This window comes from Adiantum capillus-veneris, chromosome 5 (assembly GCF_014529385.1).
Source record: "Adiantum capillus-veneris isolate H3 chromosome 5, ASM1452938v2, whole genome shotgun sequence".
NCBI classification, from domain to species: domain Eukaryota; kingdom Viridiplantae; phylum Streptophyta; class Polypodiopsida; order Polypodiales; family Pteridaceae; genus Adiantum; species Adiantum capillus-veneris.
This window is the reverse complement of record NC_140935.1, coordinates 121,452,538-121,475,635: the sequence shown is the minus strand read 5'-3', so window position 1 is coordinate 121,475,635 and position 23,098 is coordinate 121,452,538. Positions and strand designations below refer to the sequence as shown.

Here is a 23,098-nt window from a genome sequence, read left to right as displayed (position 1 = left end):
AAGAATGTAGCTTACACCCTTTGGGACCATATTATTGGCGACAACGACTCTTTGGGGAGGAGGTAGGATTTGAGGGCCTTGAAACGTCTTTTTTCCTCTGCTACTCCACATCGAGCTCCCAATGGGAATATTGTGCTTCCTAAGGCACCGTAGATGCTAGCTAAATATGAGACAGATCAAGTGAAGCATTCTATTGCATCTATTCGCACACCAATAGGATACATGAGGTCTCTAAAGGGAGCTTTCACAAAAGCAAAGAAAGATGGAAGCATTTAACTATATGGGTTGAAGTCACGTGATTGGCATAAGATGTTACATGTAATTATTTCTCTTTTTTAACCCCCTTTCTCATTTTGTATAGATATTGATTTGTATGTATGACTTTCACTTTCTTGTTTCCTAATTTGACATTGTAGTTCATTTTTTGGTGAGTATGTGCATATGCTAGAACAAGAAAGTGAGGGAAGCTATTTTCAAACTCGAAGAGTTAGTAAGATACATCATATCTCCACTCAACTAAACTTCTCTATGTACACAATATCCTCAACACACACTCAGTGTACTCGTGTGTTATCTTGCAGTTTCGTAAGCTCCAAAGAAGTTGAAATAGATTCCATTCATGTTGCTCAAACACTTGCCGTGGAAACTATGTGTTCCATTGAGAATGCATTTCCGTGATTTTTTCTTCTTAGCCAAATCCACATGTTGGTTCACGTGGGTGAGGAGATTGCTATATGTGGAGCCCATGTGGAGTAGTGCATACACGATGGGTGTTCTTTTTAGAGAGTTTTTAAAGACTCAAAGATTTTGTGCGGCTATAGTCCGAGCCAGAGGCATGCATGGCCAAAGGATGGATCGTGCAAGAGATATTTGTTTACATTTTAGAGTATTTGGCACAAATTGATCCCTCAATGCCTTACATGTGGTCAGATGAGGACAATACAAGGGTGACTTCACGCTTACCAAGTGGAAAGCAAAATTTTTAACATGGATATAGATCTATCTTAAGTGGTCAATAACGTTTGCATCGACAATGCAAAGGTTATGACCAAGTTGGTGGACTTACGGACAATGTCAAAGGCGAGGCATTTACAAGAGAGGAAAGCATGGAAGCAAGCGCATGGAGGAAGGAGGGAACTCCTAGTGGCTCAACACCTTGCATGTTTTCTAGATCTCATTAGTGTCGAGTTGATTCATGAAAGAATGACTAAAGCAAAAGCACACGGAGAAGACATCACTGACAAACAATGGGAGTATACACAAAGTTGCATACCAAGGATAGAGTACTCATATACTTAGACCGTATTGCATAGTGTTTTCTTGATCTCTATTTTATAATTGATAAAAAAAAAATTCGATTTTGTAGTGCCTTTTCTTTAACTCGATGTGATCAAAGGATCGACACTTTCGTACACACCACATTGACAAGCGACCATCATGGACTGTGGGATCATGGGCAACATTGACACAGATAGTAGTGAAGCCAAGTATTGTGGGACTATTGAAAGGATAGTAAGGTCAGTTTTAGAACCTTTCATACCCTCATCTTCGAGTACAAATGGTGTGTTAATGTGTTTAGACGGCATGAGAATGGCCTCTACATGGTGGACTCTAGTGTGCATCACACGGGGAAGTATGACAATTTAGTTTTGCCACACAATTGTGAGTAGGTGAGTGATTATCTTCTTTACCCTTACTTTCTTGTAGCATTAATTATATCAATGTGACTCACTTTGAACTTCTCTTCTCGAGGTATCTACATCCCAACAATCCTCGAACCAAACCTTTGGTTCGTAGTTCCCATAACACCTCGAAAGAAAACCATTTTTGTCACTAATGAAGTGGAGACCATCTTCGACACTCTCCCACCTACTACTTTGGATGAGAGCGAGAGAGAGAGATGATTCAAGTCCCACGGGTTCCGCTAGTCTTAGCAAGGATGATTGCCACGATGATGATAACGATGAGATGAAAATGATGAAACCAACACATACATATTAAACGACAGTTCTATTTCTCTTTATTGATTCAAGAACCATGAATTCAATATTGGATGACGCTTCTTGTGAAGACCTTTTGAAAAATGATTCATAAACAATTTGTATACTTTAAGTTATATATATGTTTTTTTGGTCATCCATTCATCTCTCTCTCTCTCTCTCCCCTCCCCCCTCTTTCTCTCTAATTTTGTGAAACATGCTAAATTAGTGGATGTAATTAATTTAATTGATAACAAAATATCTATAAATTTTTAAAACAATTATCTATGATGAAAAACAACAAATACTTGGTATTTTTCTTAGAAACTATGTTAATATGAAACGTTATGGATGCAAGTTTTTTTTTTTAAGTTTCAATAATGTTTTTTGATTTTTATTCACAAACAAAAAAAAAACATCAAAATTTGAATGTTTAAACAATAAACGGGGTTCGATGATAAGCATGACAATCATAGCGACAATATTGGAGGCAATAAATACAATAATGAACAATAATAATCACAATAATATTTGAAATATTAAAAAAATTAACCCTTTCTCCTCTCTTCTTTGACCACCCCATTTTGTACTCTCTACAAAATGTGATAAAAGACCTCAATAACGGTTATGAGATTTTGATAGTGTTAAGACTATTTATAAATGACTAGACTCATGCGACTCTTTTGCAAGATTCAATGGTGATATGAATGTATTTGCTTGCCTTTTCACAGAGTCAAAAATTCTGCATTTAAAAAAATAGCCTCTTTCTTCATTAGCATAAAGATGAGGAAACACTAAGGCCTCACCCCTTTGGAAGCAGGTCAAAAAGAGAGGCATCACTAAAAGATCATCCCTTAGAGGCAAGCCAAAAGAAAATCACACCTTGGTCCTGTCTGAGCTCGAGGTTGGTGTATATTGCTGATGTTCTTAATATTATCCACTTACAATTGTGAGTTTTGCCAATTTAAAAAAAAAATCACCTTGTACTCCCAAGAAATTAAAAAGCATCAACTTCCATTTCTTACTTGGTCTCCTCCCTCCCTCCCTTCCTCCCTCCCACCCTCCCATAAATAGAGGTTTGCTTTATCCAAAGCCTGTTCAAAATGAAAAATGGCGGAGTCAAATATGGGCAAAGATTCAAATTATGAAATTTTTATTTATAATATGAAAACCCCTCAGTTTAGAGTTAGCCTGCTCATATGCATGTGAAAAGATTCCAAAAACGGGTCCAAAAAAATGTTTCCCAAGCCCTGCGTGCTCTCTCTCTCTCTCTCTCTCTCTCTCTCTCTCTCTCTCTCTATATATATATATATATATATATATATATACACGAAAGAGAGGCATGATACAATGGACAAGAGGAAGGAAACAAGATAGGTATGATACAACTTTTGTATAGACAAAAAGAGGCTTCATACATTGACAGATGAGAAAGAGTCTCATTTGTCAATATCGTACTGAGGGCAAACATCAGGGCTGCCCACCTTCTTGTTACTTTCGGGTAATATAGTCATCGACTGGAGGTGGTGGTCCCGCGGCGAGGGAAGACGCCATGCAGAGGCCTTCAATGGAGCGGCGGCAGGAGGGGCAGCTGTTGCCGTTACGCGCGCGGTGCAACAGAAGGCAGTCGAGGCAGTATTGGAAGTGCAGGCAGGGCAACACCAGCGTGTTACGCGGGTGATCCAGGCACACCAGGCACTGCGCCTTCTCACGCTCCTCCTGCAGCTGGCGCCGAAGCTCTCGCTGTGCCGCCGAATGGCTCTCCTGCAGCCCGTTCTTTTGCTCTTGGAAAATGCAGTGCCCCATCTCCAGCCACCGAATGGTGGTCTCCTGCTCCTCCATCCGCCGCTGCACAGCCACCGCCTCCCTCGCCCGCGCCCTCTCCATTGCCCCGTCTATCTCTTGAAACAGAGCCTTTGCCGCATTCCTCACCCCCGCTAGCTCTTCATAGCCCAGATTCTGCTCCACTCTAACCAGCCTCTGCACGCTCGCTATTCTCCTCACCGCCTTCGCCTTCAACATATCATTACTCAACCCCTCCTCACCCCCGACGTTCCTCTCCAATGACGCTTTGCCGCCAGCTTCCGCTCCGTGAGTAGCACCCGCTTCCTTCTCCCCTGCCAAGCAGCTGGCTTGCTGCATACGTCGCAGCCTTTCGTACGCCCTCACCTGTCGTGGCCATGACACCGCTAGCTGTCCCGGCTCGCCCTCGCCCTCGCCCTCGCCCTCGTCTGCCCCTTTCTTCTTCCTCTTTGCCATCTTCGATCTCCCAGACTGCTTCATCTGCACATACACATGACGCACATCATCAAGCATCATATTCTTGGTCATCACACACTGATCAACGAGCGCATTCATGCTTGTCATACGAACCTTCTGTTCCAGCAGAGCCAGGCCCTCTAAAACATTGGACAGGGAAGATAGAAGGCTGAAACAGAGGAGCTTTCAGGCTTGAGTCCCAAGAACATTCATCCCTCATCTCAGTGGAGATGTGACTGGTCACAAACGCATTTATAGAGTGATATAATTATGATTATACGGTCATGTCTAGTCGGCAATGCCACGGACATTTTTGCATAAAGTTTACCCCAACTAGCCACGAGAGTAAGTCTGACTAACTTCTAAGTGACACGACGATGCATTAAAGAAAGAATTTTTTTTTTTGGGGGTGGGGAAGGGGGGGGGGGGGGGGTGTTTGTGTTTCTACACGCGAAAGCCGATGTGGATTAAACCCGCACAACACGAGAATTGAAGCAAAATGAAACCCGGCCATATCCTGTATGTAAATTACATGACTCTCATGTCGGAGTCCATACCATACCAAGGGACACTCTCCCTCGTTACAAAACATTACCTTAGTGAATTGCTAACCATATACGTCATAGACTGAAGTGCAGACCATATACATCGTAGATTGTAGTGCCACCAACTGCAACATACAACGTAGTTTACTCTTTTAGAGCATTGATCATGCCCTTTATCTTTTCCATGAAGTTTCTAGCTTTGGACATGGCCTCAAACGCCTCCCCAACATGTTCTTTATTTCCAACAATTTTCGCTTGATGAAGGGAAGCTCGAGATCCTCATCATTTATTTCCATGTGAGCTTTCTCCGCATCTTTGATGATCCCGTTCCTCAGATAGTAAATGTTGACTTCATTGATTTTCAGTTTGAAGACCTACATATTGAAATGGCTCCGATGTAATTTTGTCTTCTCTCTTCTTCTCTTAATATAAAGTGCACTACTTTGTTGGAAAAAAAATGAAACCCGGCCAATGCGAAAAATGGGCCCCCCCTCAACCGGATTTGAACCCAAGACCCCGCGGCCCAAAAGAGACGCATGGGCTAACCGTCTCACTCGCGTGCACATGTTGTAACCTTGACTATTTTTATAAGGTTTTATTATAAAAACACAAGGCGCAATGCCCATGTTTAATTCGTGACCGGGTTTAGTTTTTAAATTGACATAAATAGTTGTGATATTCTCGGGCTTCGTGCGTAGACTTCCCAACCCTTGATCCCCCTGCCCCCCCCCCCTTAATGCATTGTGTCACTTACTCATGAGGCCCTACTACCCTCGGGACTACGTAACACACATATTTAATGTGGGGTGGTGAGGGGATCCACGATTCAGAAGTCCACACACAAAATTGGAGCCGCAGCCCTCACATTAAAACTAAATCGACCACAAATTGAACCTCCTAAACCTGGATAGTGTATGTTGTCTTAGAATAAAAAATCATAAAAAAGGGCATGTATACAGCATGTGCGTGTAACATTTAATGGCCTAGTAACTTGTGTGTAGCGAAAAATAGCATGAACATAGTGAGCATTTCATTAGAATAGATTCCTAATGAGATTAACAAGAGTGCTTGGTGGAGAAAGCAACAAAAAGCATAACACCTAGTTAGATAGCATGAACAATACTTCAAAAGAGAGAGAAATTAAGCAATTGACAATAGTTGAGGACTGGATTTGCATGGAGCCGGTCCCCCCTCTAGTCCCCCCTCTAAAAGGCTCTGTATTATGGTTTCTCCCATCAAGAGAGACATTTTACAATACAATCCTTTGTGTTCCTTCAATACTAGCTAGTGCAATGAAGATGGAAACTTCATGCACTAAGCAAAACACTTATCAAACACAACATCAATTCCCTCATGGTCTCATACCCAAGACCTCACACACCTTCAAAGATGGTGAGAGCTAGTGGGGTATGAGAGTAGATTGAGAGGAAGAAGGAATATTCTTACGAGAAAGATGTATATTTCCTCACATAATCACTCATATTAGTTTAGCTTAGCTTAGTAATTAGCATGGTAGAGGAGATGAGCATGCATTGAAGCTTGGCTCTTGGTCGGATTTGCATCACAAAGCCAAGAGTTGTTGGTGTAGGTCTCCCTTCTCACAAGCTTGGAGTAGGTGGTAAGCTTTTCATTAAAGCTTGAGAAGGAGAGAGAGTCTTCTTTACTTCACACATGAGATTGTGTGAGTGTGTGTGTGATAATGCCTTGCGAAAATCATCCCCCTCTCTCTCTTGGTCGACCCCCCTTCCAATTTGCTCTTGCTACAGTCCTATTGGACCTCCCCAGGCTTAGCCAATGGGAATTAAGCAGTATACTTGATAGCCTTCTGACATGTGTCCCCCTTTCCCCTTTTGTTAGAGCTTTAAGTAATTATTTAATTCAACTGAACTCTCATTGGACCCCTTTGTCTCCTGGCCAATAGGAATCAGGCAAGCCATTGGGCTGTTGAATGCTCATTGGTCCCCTTGGGACACTGTCCAATAGTCTTCTAGAGAGATTAATTCTTATTGTTTCTTTTATTAAGTGTTTTTAAATTAATTAAACTAGATTTAATCTAGCCTAATTCTCATTGGTCCACCTCCAAGGCCATCCAATAGGAATTGGGTACACCTTGTGGGCATCTGGGCTAGGGAGCTGACATGTGTCCCTCATTCCCTTTCTGTAAAGGGAGCTTGTGTGTGTGTGAGTGAGTGCCTCTCTCATCCCCTACTTGCAAGGCTCGCCCCCTCCTATGTAGGGATTGATATAGACTTTTTGTGACACACACTAAGCATCCAATTTCCCTAGTGTTTGGCCTTTGGACACAACCTTTGAATTTTGAAACCTTAGCATTTTGGAAGTCTTAATGTGCTGAACCTTACGGCCTTTTAAGCCCATTGTTGCACATTGCTCTTTTGCAGATGGCCGCCCTTTGGATCCCTATTTTTTCTCCTTTGGATCCCTATTGTGGCGGGTCTGCTAGCGTAACCAATATTCTAGCTTTTTCTCCCCTGGCACTTCCCCATATTAAATGATCAGTTTAACATGAGAAAATCATTTAGGAGAATTAGATATTGATTATTATGACATTACCTCTCTCTTGAAATCATAGTCTTCCTCGACTATGGGGTAGAGAAGATAAAACATATTCATTAGTTCTTTTCCTAGTGGATAGAGGATCCCTATGTTACCCTATGACATCATTCCAGAATGGACCTGAATGGATGACTAGTCCATTTGGCGCTTGAGAGCCTAAGCTATCGCAAGCATGTCTGCACATTAGTCCTATCAATATTCCATAGTAGAGTGACAAGCTCTACTTGATGTCCCGGAGACGTCGTCTCCGCAAACTTGATCTAAGCATGCATACTACTTCATTTTTGTGCGCAATAAAGAAAAGAGAGTCTTATAAGACAAAAACTTTGTTCATTTTTAACATTTGCACATTTGCTTACTCTAGGAAAGCATTGTTAGCATTGACAAGGTTTAGGTTATCCTTTAATTGTATGCCTTGCATCCATCTAGCATCTTCTAAAGGATAATTTTTAAACTTGATAAGATATCGTCGGATAGTCTTACCGCCTCTTAGTACCTTGTCTTCATGTCAGAGAATGGACTCGGGACGATCTCCGGTGGGTCTTCAATAGTTGGTTCTTGAGGTGGCTATCCTTTGTAAGGCTTTAATAGGCTCACATGGAAAGTATTGTGTATGAGCCAATGACTGTGCAACTTGAGTTGATAGGCCATCTCATTGATTGGCCTAAGAATCTGGAAGGGACCATAGTACCTTTTTGCTAACTTAGCATAGTAGTTTTGGTGTCCTGTAGGATTCTTGCCTGTGGTGTGCCTTAATCGAGCCTTGGGAAATTTGAGCAAGACCCAATCATTTTCTTTAAAGGCTTGAGCTCTTTTGTGCTTGTCAGCAGCAGCCTTTTTCCTTTGCTGTGAGATAGAGATAGCATCCTTAATCATTTGGAAAGATTCTTGTAGGTCTCGGCTATACTCATCTGCAGCGAAGATCTTCCCGTGTACCTTAAGTAGCAAGGGACTTTTTGATCTTCCGTCAATTACCTCAAAAGGTGATTTTCCCGTGGAAGTATGTACAGTGTTATTGTAGGCATACTCCACTAAGGGTAAGTACTTCTCCCATTGGGATCTTTGATCTACTTCCATTACATATGCTTTTAGTAGATCGAGAATTGTTAGGTTAGCTATTTCACTTTGGCCATCCGTTTGTGCGTGATAGGCCAAAGAGAAGTTTAGCCTTGTTCTCAAATTCTCAAAGAGACCCTTCCAGAAATTACTGGTCATTCTAGGATCTCTATCCGACACTATGGACATTGGAAAGCCATGGTACTTAAAGATTTGTGAAATGAAGAGGTTTGCCATTTGATAGGCTTTGATAGTCTTTTTGACAGGTATAAAATGAGCTTGTTTACTGAACCTGTCTACTATCGTCCATATTCTTGTATTCCCATGGATAGACTTAGGCAATCCAAAGATAAAATCCATGGATATGCTCTCCCATGGTGAACTAGGGATTGGAAAAGGTTGAAGAAATCCAAGTTTCTTCCCTCTATCAAACTTTGTCTTTTGGCATACCACGCATTTAGAAACATACTCTTGTATGTTTTCTTTCATGGTAGGCCAATAGAAATATGTTCAATCCCTTTAGGGTAGACTGAATACCTCTATGCCCTGCATAAGGAGGAGCATGAGATTCATACATTACTTTCTCACGTATTGAGCTAGTAATGCATAGTCTATTGCCGTAGAGAATGTAACATTTAATGGCCTAATAACTTATGTGTAGCGGAAATTAGCATGAACATAGTGGGCATTTCATTAGAATGGATTCCTAATGAGAATTACAAGAGTGCTTGTGTGGAGAGAGCAACAAAAAGCATAACACCTAGTTAGATAGCATCAACAATACTTTCAAAAGAGAGAGAAATTAAGCAATTGACAACAGTTGAGGACCGGATTTGCATGGAGCCGGTCCCCCCTCCAAAAGGCTTTGTATTATGGTTTCTCCCTTCAAGAGAGACATTGTACAATACAATTCTTTGTGTTCCTTCAAGACTAGCTAGTGCGATGAAGATGAAAGCTTCATGCACCAAGCAAAACACTTAGCAAACACAACTTTAATTATCCCCGGTCTCAGACCCAAGACCTCACACACCTTCGAAGATGGTGAGAGCTAGCAGGGTATGAGAGTAGATTGAGAGGAAGAAGGAGTATCTTACGAGAAAGATGTACATCTCCTCACATAATCACTCATATTAGCATAGCTTAGCTTAGTAATTAGCTTGGTAGAGGAGATGAGCATGCATTGAAGCTTGGCTCTTGGTTGGATTTGCATCCACATGCCAAGAGTGTGTCGATGTAGGCTTCTATCTCACAAGATTGGAGTAGGTGATGAGCTCTCCATTAAAGCTTGGGAAGAGATAGTCTTCTTTACTTCTCACATAGGCTGTGTGAGAGTGTGTGTGTGATAATGCCTTGCAAAAATCAGCCCCCTCTCTCTCTTGGGCGAGCCCTCTTGCTATTTGCTCTTGCAGGCTCCCCATTGGACCTCCCCAGGGCTAGCCTATCACAATTAAGCAGCATAAGTGATAGCCTTTTGACATGTGTCTCCCTTTCCCTTTTTGTGAGAGCTTAATCAATTAAACTTAATTGATTTAAATGAATTAAATCCCCATTGGACCTTTCCCCATTCTGACCAATAGGAATTAAGTAGCCCAGTGGGCTGCTCAATTCCTATTGGACCCCTTCACGGGCTGTCCAATAATCATCCAGGAGACTTAATTTTCATTGGTTCTTTTTATTAAGTGTTTTAAAATTAATTAGGCTAAATTTACTCTAGCCTAATTCTCATTGGTCCACTTCAAGGGTCATCCAATAGGAATTGGGTACACCTTGTGGGCATCTGGGCTAGGGAGCTGACATGTGTCCCTCATTCCCTTTGTGTAAAGGGAGCTTGTGTGTGTGTGTGTGGCTTTCTCTCTCATCCCCTAGAAGAAAGGCTCGCCCCCTCCCATGTAGGGATATGCAAGACTTTTTGGTCACACACAAAGCATCCAATTTCCCCTAGGGTTGACCTTTGGACACAACCTTTGAATTTGGAACCTTAGCATTTTGGAAGTCTTAATGGGCTGAACCTTAGGGTCTTTTTAGCCCATTGTTTCACATGGCTCTTTTGCAGATGCCCCCCCCCTTTGGATCCCTATTTTCCCTCCTTTGGATCCCTATTGTGGCCGGTCTGCTAGCTTCACCAATATTCTAGCTTTTTCTCCCCTGGCACTTCCCCATATTAAATGATCAGTTTAACATGAGAAAATCAGTTAGGAGAATTAGATATTGATTATTATGACAGAGAAGATAACCATCTTGTAAATCAAATGGTTCCTCTTTCTTCCCTAGTGCAAGGGATGGAATCACATCTCTAAAATCGGGATCAATAGCATACTCATCTATCATAGAAGGTAGATCATTGTGAGTTGTTATGGAAACCGCATTCACTCTCGGTTGTCTTGAGAGTGCATTGGCTACTTGTTTATGCTTGCGAGCAATGTGAGCAACAAGAAAATGAAATTGCGAAAGAAATTTTGCCCACCTCATTTGTTTGTCGGAGAGCTTGGTCTGCGTCATGAAGTACTTAAGACTTTGGTGATCCGTTCGCATAATGCAAGGAGTCCCCAATAAATAGTGCTTCCATGAGTCTAAGGCATGTAGAACTCAAGGAGTTCCTTTTCATATATGCCTAGAGATTTCTCAACAGGGTCGAGCCTTTGACTTTCATAGCCTATGGCGTGCCCTTCTTGAAGAAAAACAGCTCCAAGGCAATCACCCAATGCATCACATTGGACCTCAAATGTCTTTGAGAGATCCGGTAGTATAAGCACAGGTTGAGAGATAAGCTTTTCGAAATCATTTTTCTCCTTGGCAGACAATGTGTACCTAATTTTTTTCTTTGTTAGGTCATGTAATGGTCCTACTATTAGTGAGAACTTTTCTATGAAGCGCCTATAGTATGCGCACATACCTATAAAGCTTCTTAACTCATGAAGATTCCTTGGTTTAGGCCATGTCCTTTTATTACCTCTAGATTTGATGGATCCATTTGGATGCCATCTTGAGAGATAATGTGACCTAAATACTGAATCTCTTGCAAGAAAAAATCACTTTTCTTTCGATTAACATAAAGTTTATTCTCTCTTAAAACTTGAAATATTACGTGGAGGTGTTGCTTGTGTTCGTCTAATGAATTAGAGTAGATGATGATATCATCAAAGAACACTCCAGTAAAGGTTCGGTGAGGCCTGAATAGCTTCTCCTTCAAGCGGTTGAACGTGGCTGGTGCATTGTTCAAGACAAAAGGCATGACAATGTATTCGTAAAGACCAAAAGTAGTGCAAAATGCGTTCTTTACAATGTCTTGATCAACTATCCTTATTTGATGATAGCCACTTTTTAGGTCATTCCTACTAAAGTAGGTGGACCCTTGTAGCTTATCAAATAGGTCTTCTACCCGTGGAACGGGAAACCTATTCTTGATAGTGATCCTATTTAGTGCTCTATAGTCGACACACATATGATATGTGCCGTCTTTCTTTTCCACTAGTAGCAGAGGAGAACAAAATGGAGATGAGCTAGGCCTAACCATGCACTTCTCAACTAACTCATGCACTTGCCGCATAACCTCCTCTTGTTGAGCTTGAGATACTCTATAAGGAGGTTTGTTAGGCGGTGAACTTCCTGGAAGAAGTTCAATTGCATGGTCATCATTACCTCGTTTAGGAGGTAGCTCACAAGGGATGTCATCAATAAAGACATCTTGAAACCCCTTGAGAAAATTGGATAACTCTAATTCCTTTTGGTTGTGTATATTTTCTTTTGCTAAAACATTAGATTCATTTTGAGAATCTTTAGCAAAAATCATGTACACGGAAATAGAGCTCTTTATTGACTTGTTGAAAGTTTGTGTATGTATAATGTGTATAGTGTTACGCATTTCCTTAGCATCTATATACATATCTTTTTTCGTGAACTTAAAGGAGATTCTCCTTTCAGGAAATTTAACATTGGCAACCATGCGATCAAACCATGGTACCCCTAGGATTACATCATCATGCTTGAGAGGAGAGATAAAAAAGTCCTCTTTGTCCACATAGCTTTGGACATGGAGCCTCAATTTCCCAATTAAGGGAGTGACTGAAGCTTCTTGCCCCTTGAAAGCACCGTCTGCGGGCAGGACATCTCCCATCTTGTAGGCTTGTATGCCTAGCTTGGTGGCCAACTCTATAGATATAAAATTGTGAGTAGAACTAGGGTCAAAGAGAATAAAAGCATCATGTTCTATCACCTTTCCCCAAGCATGGCATAGAGGAGATCCTTTGTGGTGAATTTCCTCCACTTGGATTTCGACCAAGGTAGCTCTAGGAGGTTCATGGCGGGTGTTCTTTAGGGGACAAGCGTGGTACACATGCCCTTGCTCATCGCACTTGAAACAGCGGTTATCCTTGCGATAATGCTCAAGCTCTTTAGGAGAGAGTTTATTTTTGCCTTTATAAACTCCCTTCTCTTTAGCTTTGTTGGGGTTGCCCTTAGGAGACTTTTGGACATTTTCCTTCCCCTTAGGCTCATTGGAACCCTTGTTTTTCGTGGGCTTAGAATTTCTTTTAGCCCCCGTTTGGAAATTGATTTGAGAGGCCACCATAGTATGGTGTATAACCGCCAATATGGTGCATGGCCTTTGGGAGTTGACATACTCCGCCATTTCTTCACTTAAGCCCACACAAAATTGTTTCTTTTTCTCTCCAAAATCCAACTTTTTTAAGACAGTGGCTTTGAGTTGTAGGTCTCTAAACTTGTCTACATATTTGTGAATGGATTCGTAAGGAGAGAGCTTTAAGCTTTGCCATTCGGTGAGTACTTTGTATGTGGCATCGGTGGCCAAAAACTTCTTCATAATGGAAGCTCTTAAAGCTTTCCATGTTCGTGGAGCTTCATCGTTGGCCTGTAGGCTAGACCATCATTGCCTGGCGGACTTTTGAAAGTGCATAGCTACATGGCGTAGCTTAGAGGACTCCGTGAATTTCTCATCTCCAATTGTCGCATCAAATTGTTGGATAAAGGTAAAGACTCTGTCCATAGCACCAAAAGTGCCATCATAGGTAAGGAAAGAGATGCTCTTTCCTCCCTCTTTGAATTTCTTGAGCTTGGATGATCTCTTCCACGTGGCATAGGATTTCCTATGGCCTCTTCTTTATGGTTCAAAGGTTGCACCATCACTTTCTTCACAAGATGAGGAATTTGAGGAAGATGGAGAAGAGGGTGACCTATTTCTGTCCTTTTTCTTGCCTTGATCTTCATTTTCTTCACCATCACTTTCATTAGAGGAAGAGGATGGAGAAGAGGGTGTCCTCTTTCTCGCCTTTTTCTTCTCTTGCCTTTTGTCATCCCTCTTTGAAGTATGGTGTGGAGAAGTATGCGATGGTCTTCTCCGTTTTGGAGGTGATGGAGAGCGTCTAGCCTGCCGTCTTTGTGGAGCCATCTCCATGGAGGTGGCTGGAGACTCACTTCTTTCTCTTTCCTTCGGTGGAGGCTCTTTAGTTCTCGTTTGAGAAGGAGATGCATCATCAAGGAGCAAATTTCTGAGTCCTTCATAGGGATCCTCTTCTTCTTCTCGAATCGGAGAGAGACCTCTTTTGGAAGTCTCGCAAGGAGGCTTTCTAGGTGCTCTCTCGTCATGTGGGGACCTTGGAGAATCCCATTAGCATGAAGATTCCATTGCACTTCACTTTGGAGGGATGGATTGCCCATGGCTTGTTGAAGCCTAGAAACAAGATAGTTAACAAGCATCGGGGCATCCTTAGTAGCCTGCTCATTAGCAAAATCAAAGTTATCAATATTAATTTCATTCTCTTCACTATTGTCAGCCATTCTAGCAACTTTTATGTGTAAAGTTTTTAGTTGTACTTTGGCACTTCAAGCCCTAGTTGCTACTCCTCTTTACCCCTTTAGAAAAAGCACTCAAGCTACTGTACCCGTGGCTCGAATACCATTAATTGCAAGGAATAGAAGAGAGGGTCGTTCAACACCAAAACTGCACCGGCTCTTGTCAATCTTCTAATAGCTCAATAGTGGTTAAGCCGTAGGCAAGCCCCGTAGGACTACATTATTAAGACCATAGTCTCGACGGTGATGCCCCGTTAACTGCATAAAGGTAGGCGCACTGCAAGGCTGACAAATCCCTATTCTACTTACTCACATGCAATTAATAGTACCAACCATTTATAGCTAGCTTCAGGACCTCTCTTCTTGAGCAAGAAAAGAGAAACCTTGTGTTCTGATACCAATGTAACATTTAATGGCCTACTAACTTGTGTGTAGCGGAAAATAGCATGAACATAGTGAGCATTTCATTAAAATAAATTCCTAATGAGATTAGCAAGAGTGCTTGGGTGGAGAAAGCAACAAAAAGCATAACACCTAGTTAGATAGCATGAACAATACTTCACAGAGAGAGAAATTAAGCAATTGACAACAGTTGAGGACCGGATTTGCATGGAGCTGGTCCCCCCTCAAAAAGGCTTTGTATTATGGTTTCTCCCATGAAGAGAGACATTTTACAATACAATCTTTGTGTTCCTTCAATACTAGCTAGTGCAATGAATATGTAAACTTCATGCACTAAGCAAAACACTTATCAAACACAACATCAATTCCCTCACGGTCTCAGACCCAAGACCTCAAACACCTCGAAGATGGTGAGAGCTAGCGGGGTATGAGAGTAGATTGAGGGGAAGAAGGAGTATCTTACGAGAAAGATGTACATTTCCTCACACAATCACTGCTATTAGCATACCTTAGCTTAGTAATTACCATGGTAGATGAGATGAGCATGCATTGAAGCTTGGCTCTTGGTTGGATTTTCATCACAAAGCCAAGAGTTGTTGGTGTAGGCCTCCCTTCTCACAAGCTTGGAGTAGGTGGTAACCTTTCCATTAAAGCTTGAGAAGGAGAGAGAGTCTTATTTACTTCACATGATATTGTGTGAGTATGTGTGTGATAATGCCTTGAAAAAATCACCTCCCTCTCTCTCTTGGTCAACCCCCCTTGCAATTTTCTCTTGCTACAGTCCTATTGTACCTCCCCAGACTTAGCCAATGGGAGTTAAGCAGTATAAGTGATAGCCTTCTGACATGTGTCTCCCTTTTCCCTTTTGTGAGAGCTTTAGGTAATTATTTAATTTAACTAAACTCTCATTGGACCCCTTTGCCTCTTGGCCAATAGGAATCAGGCAAGCCATTGGGTTGCTGAATGCTCATTGGTTCCCTTGGGAGACTGTCCAATAGTCTTCTAGAGAGCTTAATTCTTATTGGTTCTTTTATTAAGTGTTTTTAAATTAATTAAACTAGATTTACTCTAGCCTAATTATCATTGGTCCACCTCCAAGGCCATCCAATAGGAATTGGGTACACCTTCTGGCCATCTCGGCTAGGGAGCTGACATGTGTCCCTCATTCCCTTTGTGTAAAGGGAGCTTGTATTTGTGTGTGTGAGTTTCTCTCTCATCCCCTACTTACAAGGCTTGCCCCCTCCTATGTAGGGATTGATAAAGACTTTTTGTGACACACACTAAGCATCCAATTTCCCTAGTGTTTGGCCTTTGGACACCTTTGAATTTTGGAACCTTGAGGCATGGTAAACTCAGGCAATGCAAAACAGAAGGTTGTACAAAGGCTCTCCCACCTTACAACCCAAGTTTTGAGTCATGTGGACTAACCATTTATGATCTCACCTGCAAGCACATCGTGCACTCCCCTCCGTGTTTATAATTTTACATTGTAATCCAACATGTGTTGCTCATGTTTTTCGGTTTAATTTGTGTTTGAGTCTAGTTTTAACGTGACATCTACGACTGCAATTGCCTCAATTTTTGTGTGTGGACTTCCCAATCGTGGATCCCCTTACCCCCCTTCATTTATTTCCTCGTGTTACTTAAGGGGGGCCTCCACAGGAGGGGGTAACAATTTTTAAGTTACCCCCTCCCCTTTCACTTTGAGGTGCTGTTACATTTCAACTTCTTACCCCCCTCCCTTGGGTGTGCATGATGTCATGTCCTTCCAAAGGGTCTAATCACCCTCCCTGCAATGATTACCTCCCTCCATGGAGGCCCCTTCTTAGTGTTAAGGAGGGCCTAAAGGGTTGGATCACTGCTCGAAAAGAACCATTTTCTTGGCCTTGTATTTTAAGGTCAAATTCAACGAGACAAGTGAGATCTATGTCCACCACTAAGGTGTTTGTTGGGATTCTATATTTTATATAATGCAGCTTAAATTTTTGAAGGCCAAAGAGACTCTCCATGTGTTGAGCCCTCAAGCATTTGAAGTTTGCACGAATTGCAAGATCGGTAGTTTTTTGCACTACCTCACTGCTCGCCTGCCACATCCGTCAAGGTGATGATAGTAAATGCATCGTCGCAGATGTGACGCTGAGACATCGCATGCAATTGCACGCTGCCTTGAAGGCTCCATTTTTTTAAAATTATAAGAACCTTGATCCTGCAGTAGCCGCGTCAACTCCTGGGAGTTCGGACCAAGGACCCTGGTAGGCTGTGTCATTGTGTGTGTGTGTGTGTGAGAGAGAGAGAGAGAGAGAGAGAGAGAGAGAGAGAGAGAGAGAGAGAGAGAGAGAGAGAGAGAGAGAGAGAGAGAGAGAGAGAGCTCAACACAGTAACGGCTAGCCTGTAGCCATGTCCATTGTCGACTCCTATTAGGCTCTGTGTAGTAGGCGGTGTGTGTTGCCACTATTGTGTATGTGTGTGTGTGTGTGTGTGAGAGAGAGAGAGAGAGAGAGACACACACACACACACACACACACACACACACACACACACACACAGAGAGAGAGAGAGAGAGAGAGAGAGAGAGAGGGAGGGACGGACGTACGAGTGTAGTAGTGTACAATTGCTTTTGGCTCTGTGTGTGTGTGTGTGCGTGACAATGTGACTTGTGAGAGATGTACGACTGAAGAGAGAGGGATGACTCATGGGCTCAGTAGCTATGCGCACAACATGGGCCTTGGTGCATGTGTGTGTGTGTGTAGCTATTTGTGTGTGTGTGTGTGTGTGTGTGTGTGAGAGAGAGAGAGAGAGAGAGAGAGAGAGAGAGAGAGAGAGAGAGAGAGAGAGCTTGCTCCCATAGGCAATAGAGAGAAAGGCAAGAAGTTGCATTCAATGACAACCAACGGTTCTTAGCAAAAGCTGAGAAGGGATAGCTTACATCATGCTATCGTCGGGGAATTGAGACAATATAGAAAATCTACAAAGGCATCCTCTTTGCAAGGTCAACACACCTTTGTTTGCCTTCTTTGTTAACCGTGTTGTTTTAGAGGTAGCTTGAAGATTTCTACATGAAATTTCTCTATTTGTAGGTTTTTTTACCTTTAAACTTAGAATTTAGTGTTAAATCTAAAACTTTGTTGTTGAGATTATATTAAACTAGAGTTTTTCTTCTTAGCTCTCCAAGTAGTTCCTCACACGTTGTCGAGAAATTTACGGTCTTGCCAGGAAAGCACCGGGCTTATGGCTGTGAGAGTTTGTGAGAGAACTCAAAAACAACTATATGAAGGAGTTAAACCATAGATGTCATGAATACTAGGGTTTGGAAGGAAGTGCAATCAAAGAAGCCCCACTCTTTCTCTCTTGCACTCACACACACAAAGAAACAACACAAAGATGAAAACATCAAGGCTATGGTCATATCGTATCATGGGTAATATGAAAGGGTTAATAGATGAGTTCATGGCATTCAATCTTGGCTGACCAAATAGGCTACGAATTTTTCTTTGGAATTGTAGTTTTGTGCTTACCATAATATATATATTTTGTCTAGTGATTGGGATTAATTGTGTGTACAAATCCTCTTGGTTCATAGCAAGATAACTACGCTTACGTCAAAAGAAAACTTATAGTCTATGAGAGGTAGTATGATGGGATCCGGTGATAGAATTATTTCATTGAGCCTTTCTGGGCCAAAGAGAAACACTATACGTTGCTGAAAGTGTATTTTACGGCTAATCCATACATTAACTCTAATAGATCAGACAGAGTGAAAGCGATAGAAATTATCATCATGTGGATTATTCCTCTTGGATAACTGTAGTATGTGCAAAATGTAGATATGATAGAAGAGAAGGGAAGAGAATAGAAGAGAGTTTTCCTCCCAAGCCCTATTCTTGCCCGTAGGCAATAAGGATACTGCGGGGAGAGATGTACTTGTAGCAAGGAGAACCTAAAATTTGTAGAGACGATGAATTACTAAGAGTGAGAGAGATAGGTTTGGTTAAGGAGATGAGATTAGATATATATATATATATATATATATATATATATATATATATATATATATATATATATATATATGTGTGTGTGTGTGTGTGTGTGTGTGTGTGTGTGTGTGTGTGTGTTGGATTAGAGATGAAAAAGAAAACAACAAGAAATCAAGAAAACATCAATGTAGAACACATCTTACTTGACAAACCCTTCGGCACCATTATTGATGGAGAGAGAAGAAGAGGGGAGAATTCAACTTTGATTGATACGCCAAGTCCACGACCTTCTTTGATTAGAGTTGATCTTCCAAGGATAGCATGGAAGAATGGCTAGTCTTCCTCTAGGAGAAAGTGTAGGCTAGGCTTATGTTAATGGCTAAGTACAATTTGGCATTACTACTCACTCCCACTACAAGAGGTTGTGTGCTCTTGTGACGCTGTTACCGACAGAAATACACTGGGTTTTTATAACCCCCGGCGTCGCTAAAACAGTCGCTAATAGCGTCGCTACGAGAGCGTCTCTATATGAGTCGCTATATGCGTCGCTATAACCCTCGCTATATAGCGACGCTCATAGAGACGGTTATAGCGACGTTTACACAGAAGTCTATAGCGACGCTCTAGAGCCATAAATAGCGACGGTTATAGGGACGCCCGAGAGAAATGTTTTTTGGTGACAGGGCATTCACCCATCAACCATATTGTACTTGATTCACTTTTTAAAAAAAGTGCAAGGGTAGATAATAGACCCAAAATAGTCACCCACAAGACGCATTGTTTGCAAAATTGACAAGCATAAAATTGACAATTGTACACATCATAGGCAAAATGAATTGATTGGCAAATGTAATAATGACAATTGTACAACATCATAGGCATAAAGAATTGATTGGCAAAATGAATTGCGGTGACAAATGTAATAATATACATGGTTCAAAAAGACGTATAAAATCCATCTCATGATACATAAGCTATGAGAAACCCTAAACTAATTCTATCTAGCTACGGCTAAACTGAAGTCGTCTAGTCAGACGTCTCATCGCGTCCAAGCGGCGTATCTGTCAGATTCTGCAAAAAAAGACAATAAGACAGCTTTCAGTAACTATAAACATATAACGACATTTATAAAACAATACAAAAAATAGAAAAGAGTAAACCCTAATACTAACCATGCCGCCGCGAGAACTGAGAATGTCCATCAGGGCGTTTAAGCCCTTCCTGCCTGCGTACTCGCGCTCGTACGGTGTGGGATCACGTCCTGTCATCGACCACTGTCAAAACATACAAAGAATTCATTATGTTAGAATTAAAAAACTCATAAACCCTAAACTATCGAACATAAAGAGCAATGCGAAAACACTTACAAAATCGGCCTCAAATGATGCCCATCCACCGCTCCCCAAGTGGTGCGAGCTCCCTGCCTCTACTCGCGCTCTGGCTGCATCCTTTTGTTGCTTCCACTTGTCGGGATTCTCGCGCGCTGCTTTCTTCGCATTCTTCCAATCTTCTTTGGCCAGCCAATCTGGCCTATTCCACCCATGCTTGATTGCTTTTTGCACTTCGGAACGCTTGTGTTTGCAGTATTCGCGCATTCGAATTTTCATCAGGTCTTCATTGAAGCGCTGATCCCGTGTTGGAACGAGAAACTCATCATGAAGTATGCTGATGACTCTGTTTTTTAAATCACTTGGTACTTCACTCCATTTGTTTAGTATGTAGTGTCTAAACAGCTGAGAGCAAAGACCACGCATGCGCGAGATCACCTTCTTGCTGTCATCATCCATGATGATGCCGCCGCTGAAGTCGACGGAGTAAGGCAAGCCCTCTGGCCGGTGACGCGTGAACCTGGGTGTCCCGACAGGGGTCTCTAGCGGCGTGTCGATGGGGGTACGGACGTCAGGTGTCTCCACCGGCGTCTGGGCCCCGAAGAGAGGAGTGTCGAGTGGGGTGGCTCCTAGCAGAGTAGGTAGAGGTGTGTAGCTGCTAGGAACAGTCAGCCGTGCAAAACCTGGCGTAGATGGCGATATTGTGGCTGGTGTGGGGGCGGGCAAAGAAGGGGAGGGTAAAGAGCCTCGTCGAACACGAGGCGGTGTGGAGGCATCGGTGGCGGAATCCCCACAACAACTGCCACCGCCACCACTAGAGCGCCGGTGTCTATACGAGTGTGAAGCTCGTCTCGTCGACGCCGAAGCTTCGGAGCGTGCCGAATGCTCCGAAATAGAGGGAGATGCGGATGGAGTAGGAACGCGCGATGATGCGCCAGAGTGATGACGCTCCACGTACCACTGTCTCTGCTGCGGTGACAAAGAAGAAAGAAACTCCTCATCATCCATACCTGCATTAAACACACAAATATTTAAACTTAATATTGAATGAATAGAGTAGACAATGACACAAAGACCATTAAATACAATGACGTAATGACGCATATAAATACAATGACGCAATGAATTGAGTGATAGAAGAGGCAAGTCGAAAACTCAGAATTTTCAATCAAAAGATGTGAACGCGAGTAGAAAAGAGCGTTATACACCATGGAAGGTACTTAGAGAGCCAGAGCTTTTACAACACGGAGCAAAATTGTTCAAATACAATATTTGTGGCTTTAAGAGATCTCTCTCTCATCCTCGCATAACTCGGCATAACTTCCTATATCTATATAGAGCTCTTCGTTTAAACACGTATCCTTTGTTTCATTTTGTAGCTCCTCTGCATGCACCCCATATAGAGTAGTAGCATCTTGATGCTCGTCTGGCACCACCGCAGCGGCTTCTGATTGAGCATCTTCTCTGATTTCCTCCATTGATGCCGTTGTGATTGGCACATGGTAGCCTTCATACATCCTGAACTACGAGGGGCTACCTCTATGACGTACCACCAGTTTGATGTAGACTTTGTAGGATGAAATATTACCTGCCAGAGCCACATAACTTACATGAGAGCTTTCAAGCACATAACTTGTAAAAGGGGGATGTTAACTATTTACATACTTACTTGTTCACAATGCTCGGGTAGTACGAAAGTGTCTCTTAGGTCAGTCCATTTCTTAGTAGAATCCACCTCAAGAAAACCAGACTCTCCTCTACGCACAGTAGCGTTGCGACCCTCCATGATTATCTTGAACAACTGCACGTCGAACAAGTCGACAAAAAATCCTCTGTAATCGATCCTCAAAATCTCTTGCAGCGTGCCGAAGTAAGTGAGTTCCGCCACCACAGGATCTGCATCAGAGGAACGTCGTCGACTAGACTGTTCAAATTTTGCCATGATTCCACAATTTTGAGTAAAACGCTTTTTGTCGATTCGTTGCACCCTAAAATGTAGACCTTTACACCATGCTGCTGTGTATGACTTATACTACAACAAACAAAGATTATGAGTGGCCGTTCAAACGTTTAGAAATAAAGTCACTAGCTAGTCGTACATTGCAAACTTACCTTGGTCGCGTAACCCCGAGAGTACTCCCACTCTTCCTCAGTCACTTCGTCACCGCATTGTTGTGCGCTTTTCAATTGGTTGTGAAACCATTTTAAGCTCATGAAGGTTGGTAGGCTCTCCAGAACCGTCGGATAGTGCATCGGTGGTCGTCTTCCCCGTCTCCACTCGATTCGTGCCCTTTGTCGCTCTTGCTTTGCATCCTCATATTGTGAAATCCACTTTTGCATCACTGGATTGTGAAGCATGCAAAATCGGTTGATTTTAGCCTCTAGATCTTTCGTCATCTTCTTCTCAACACCGAGATTGCACATGACAATCCCAGATATGCGCTCATCATCTATGGTTTGCCATAGCGTGTCCCGGGATTTATCAAATCCGTCTAGCCACTCTCCAATGTACACTAGGGACTCTGATACCAACCAACCTTTTGCCATGCTACCCTCCGGACGTGCCTTTTGACGCACATATCCCTTAAGCGTTTTCATGAAACGTTCTAAGAAGAACATCCATCTGGAATGAATTGTGCCAGCTATTTCCACCTCATCAACTATGTGAACAAGAAGATGCACCTGAATGGTTAGCATGGTAGTAGGAAAATGTTTCTCAAGCATGCACACAAGCTCCGCAGCATTTAGTTTGGCGAATGGTATGGAGTCTACGTTGATCTCCTTTTTTGAGATCCATTGCACCAGCTTTGCAAGTTTGTAGATTGTGTTACGGATGTCGAGAGACAAACATCCCTCAATGGCAACCGGTAAAATAAACTGTAAAGTATGTGCAGCAATGATATTAAAGTCCACATTTTATGCAATGATATTAAAGTCCACTATGAACGTACCTGACACATTTTATGCCAATCGTGTGACTTCAAACCGGTAAGCTTTCCTTCTTTAGTAAAACACGTTCGGAGCGAGTGCATTACGCCAGTGGGGGTCCGCAAAGATCGAATGGTCTCTTTTACTTTGCGTTCTTGGGCTCCTGTGAAAATCCATGGTGCTTTAGGGAGTTTTATCGATCCATCAGACGCTGTTTGCGGCCAATATTGCTCCATACGATCCAC

At 42.3% G+C, this 23,098-nt stretch overlaps 1 protein-coding gene across 2 annotated transcripts; it reads right to left on the bottom strand.

The window, feature by feature from the left end:
* Positions 1-3,326: 3,326 nt before the first annotated feature.
* On the bottom strand, positions 3,327-4,495 carry LOC147458012 (uncharacterized). 2 transcript variants are annotated; one of them, XM_086511745.1, is made up of 2 exons: positions 4,353-4,495; positions 3,327-4,262 (listed from the first exon to the last, which is right to left on the bottom strand). In XM_086511745.1, the coding sequence occupies exon 2, from the start codon at positions 4,260-4,262 to the stop codon at positions 3,471-3,473; it is 792 nt and encodes a 263-aa protein (XP_086367871.1). In that variant the 5' UTR covers positions 4,353-4,495; the 3' UTR covers positions 3,327-3,470. The 2 variants fall into 2 exon arrangements, with proteins under 2 accessions (XP_086367871.1, XP_086367870.1); XM_086511744.1 differs by having other exon boundaries at positions 3,327-4,441.
* Between the last annotated feature and the right edge of the window lie 18,603 nt (positions 4,496-23,098).

What these genes read in the sequence shown, in the direction of transcription:
- LOC147458012 (XM_086511744.1), bottom strand. Translation starts at nt 4,346, where the DNA reads ATGACAAGCATGAATGCGCTCGTTGATCAGTGTGTGATGACCAAGAAT.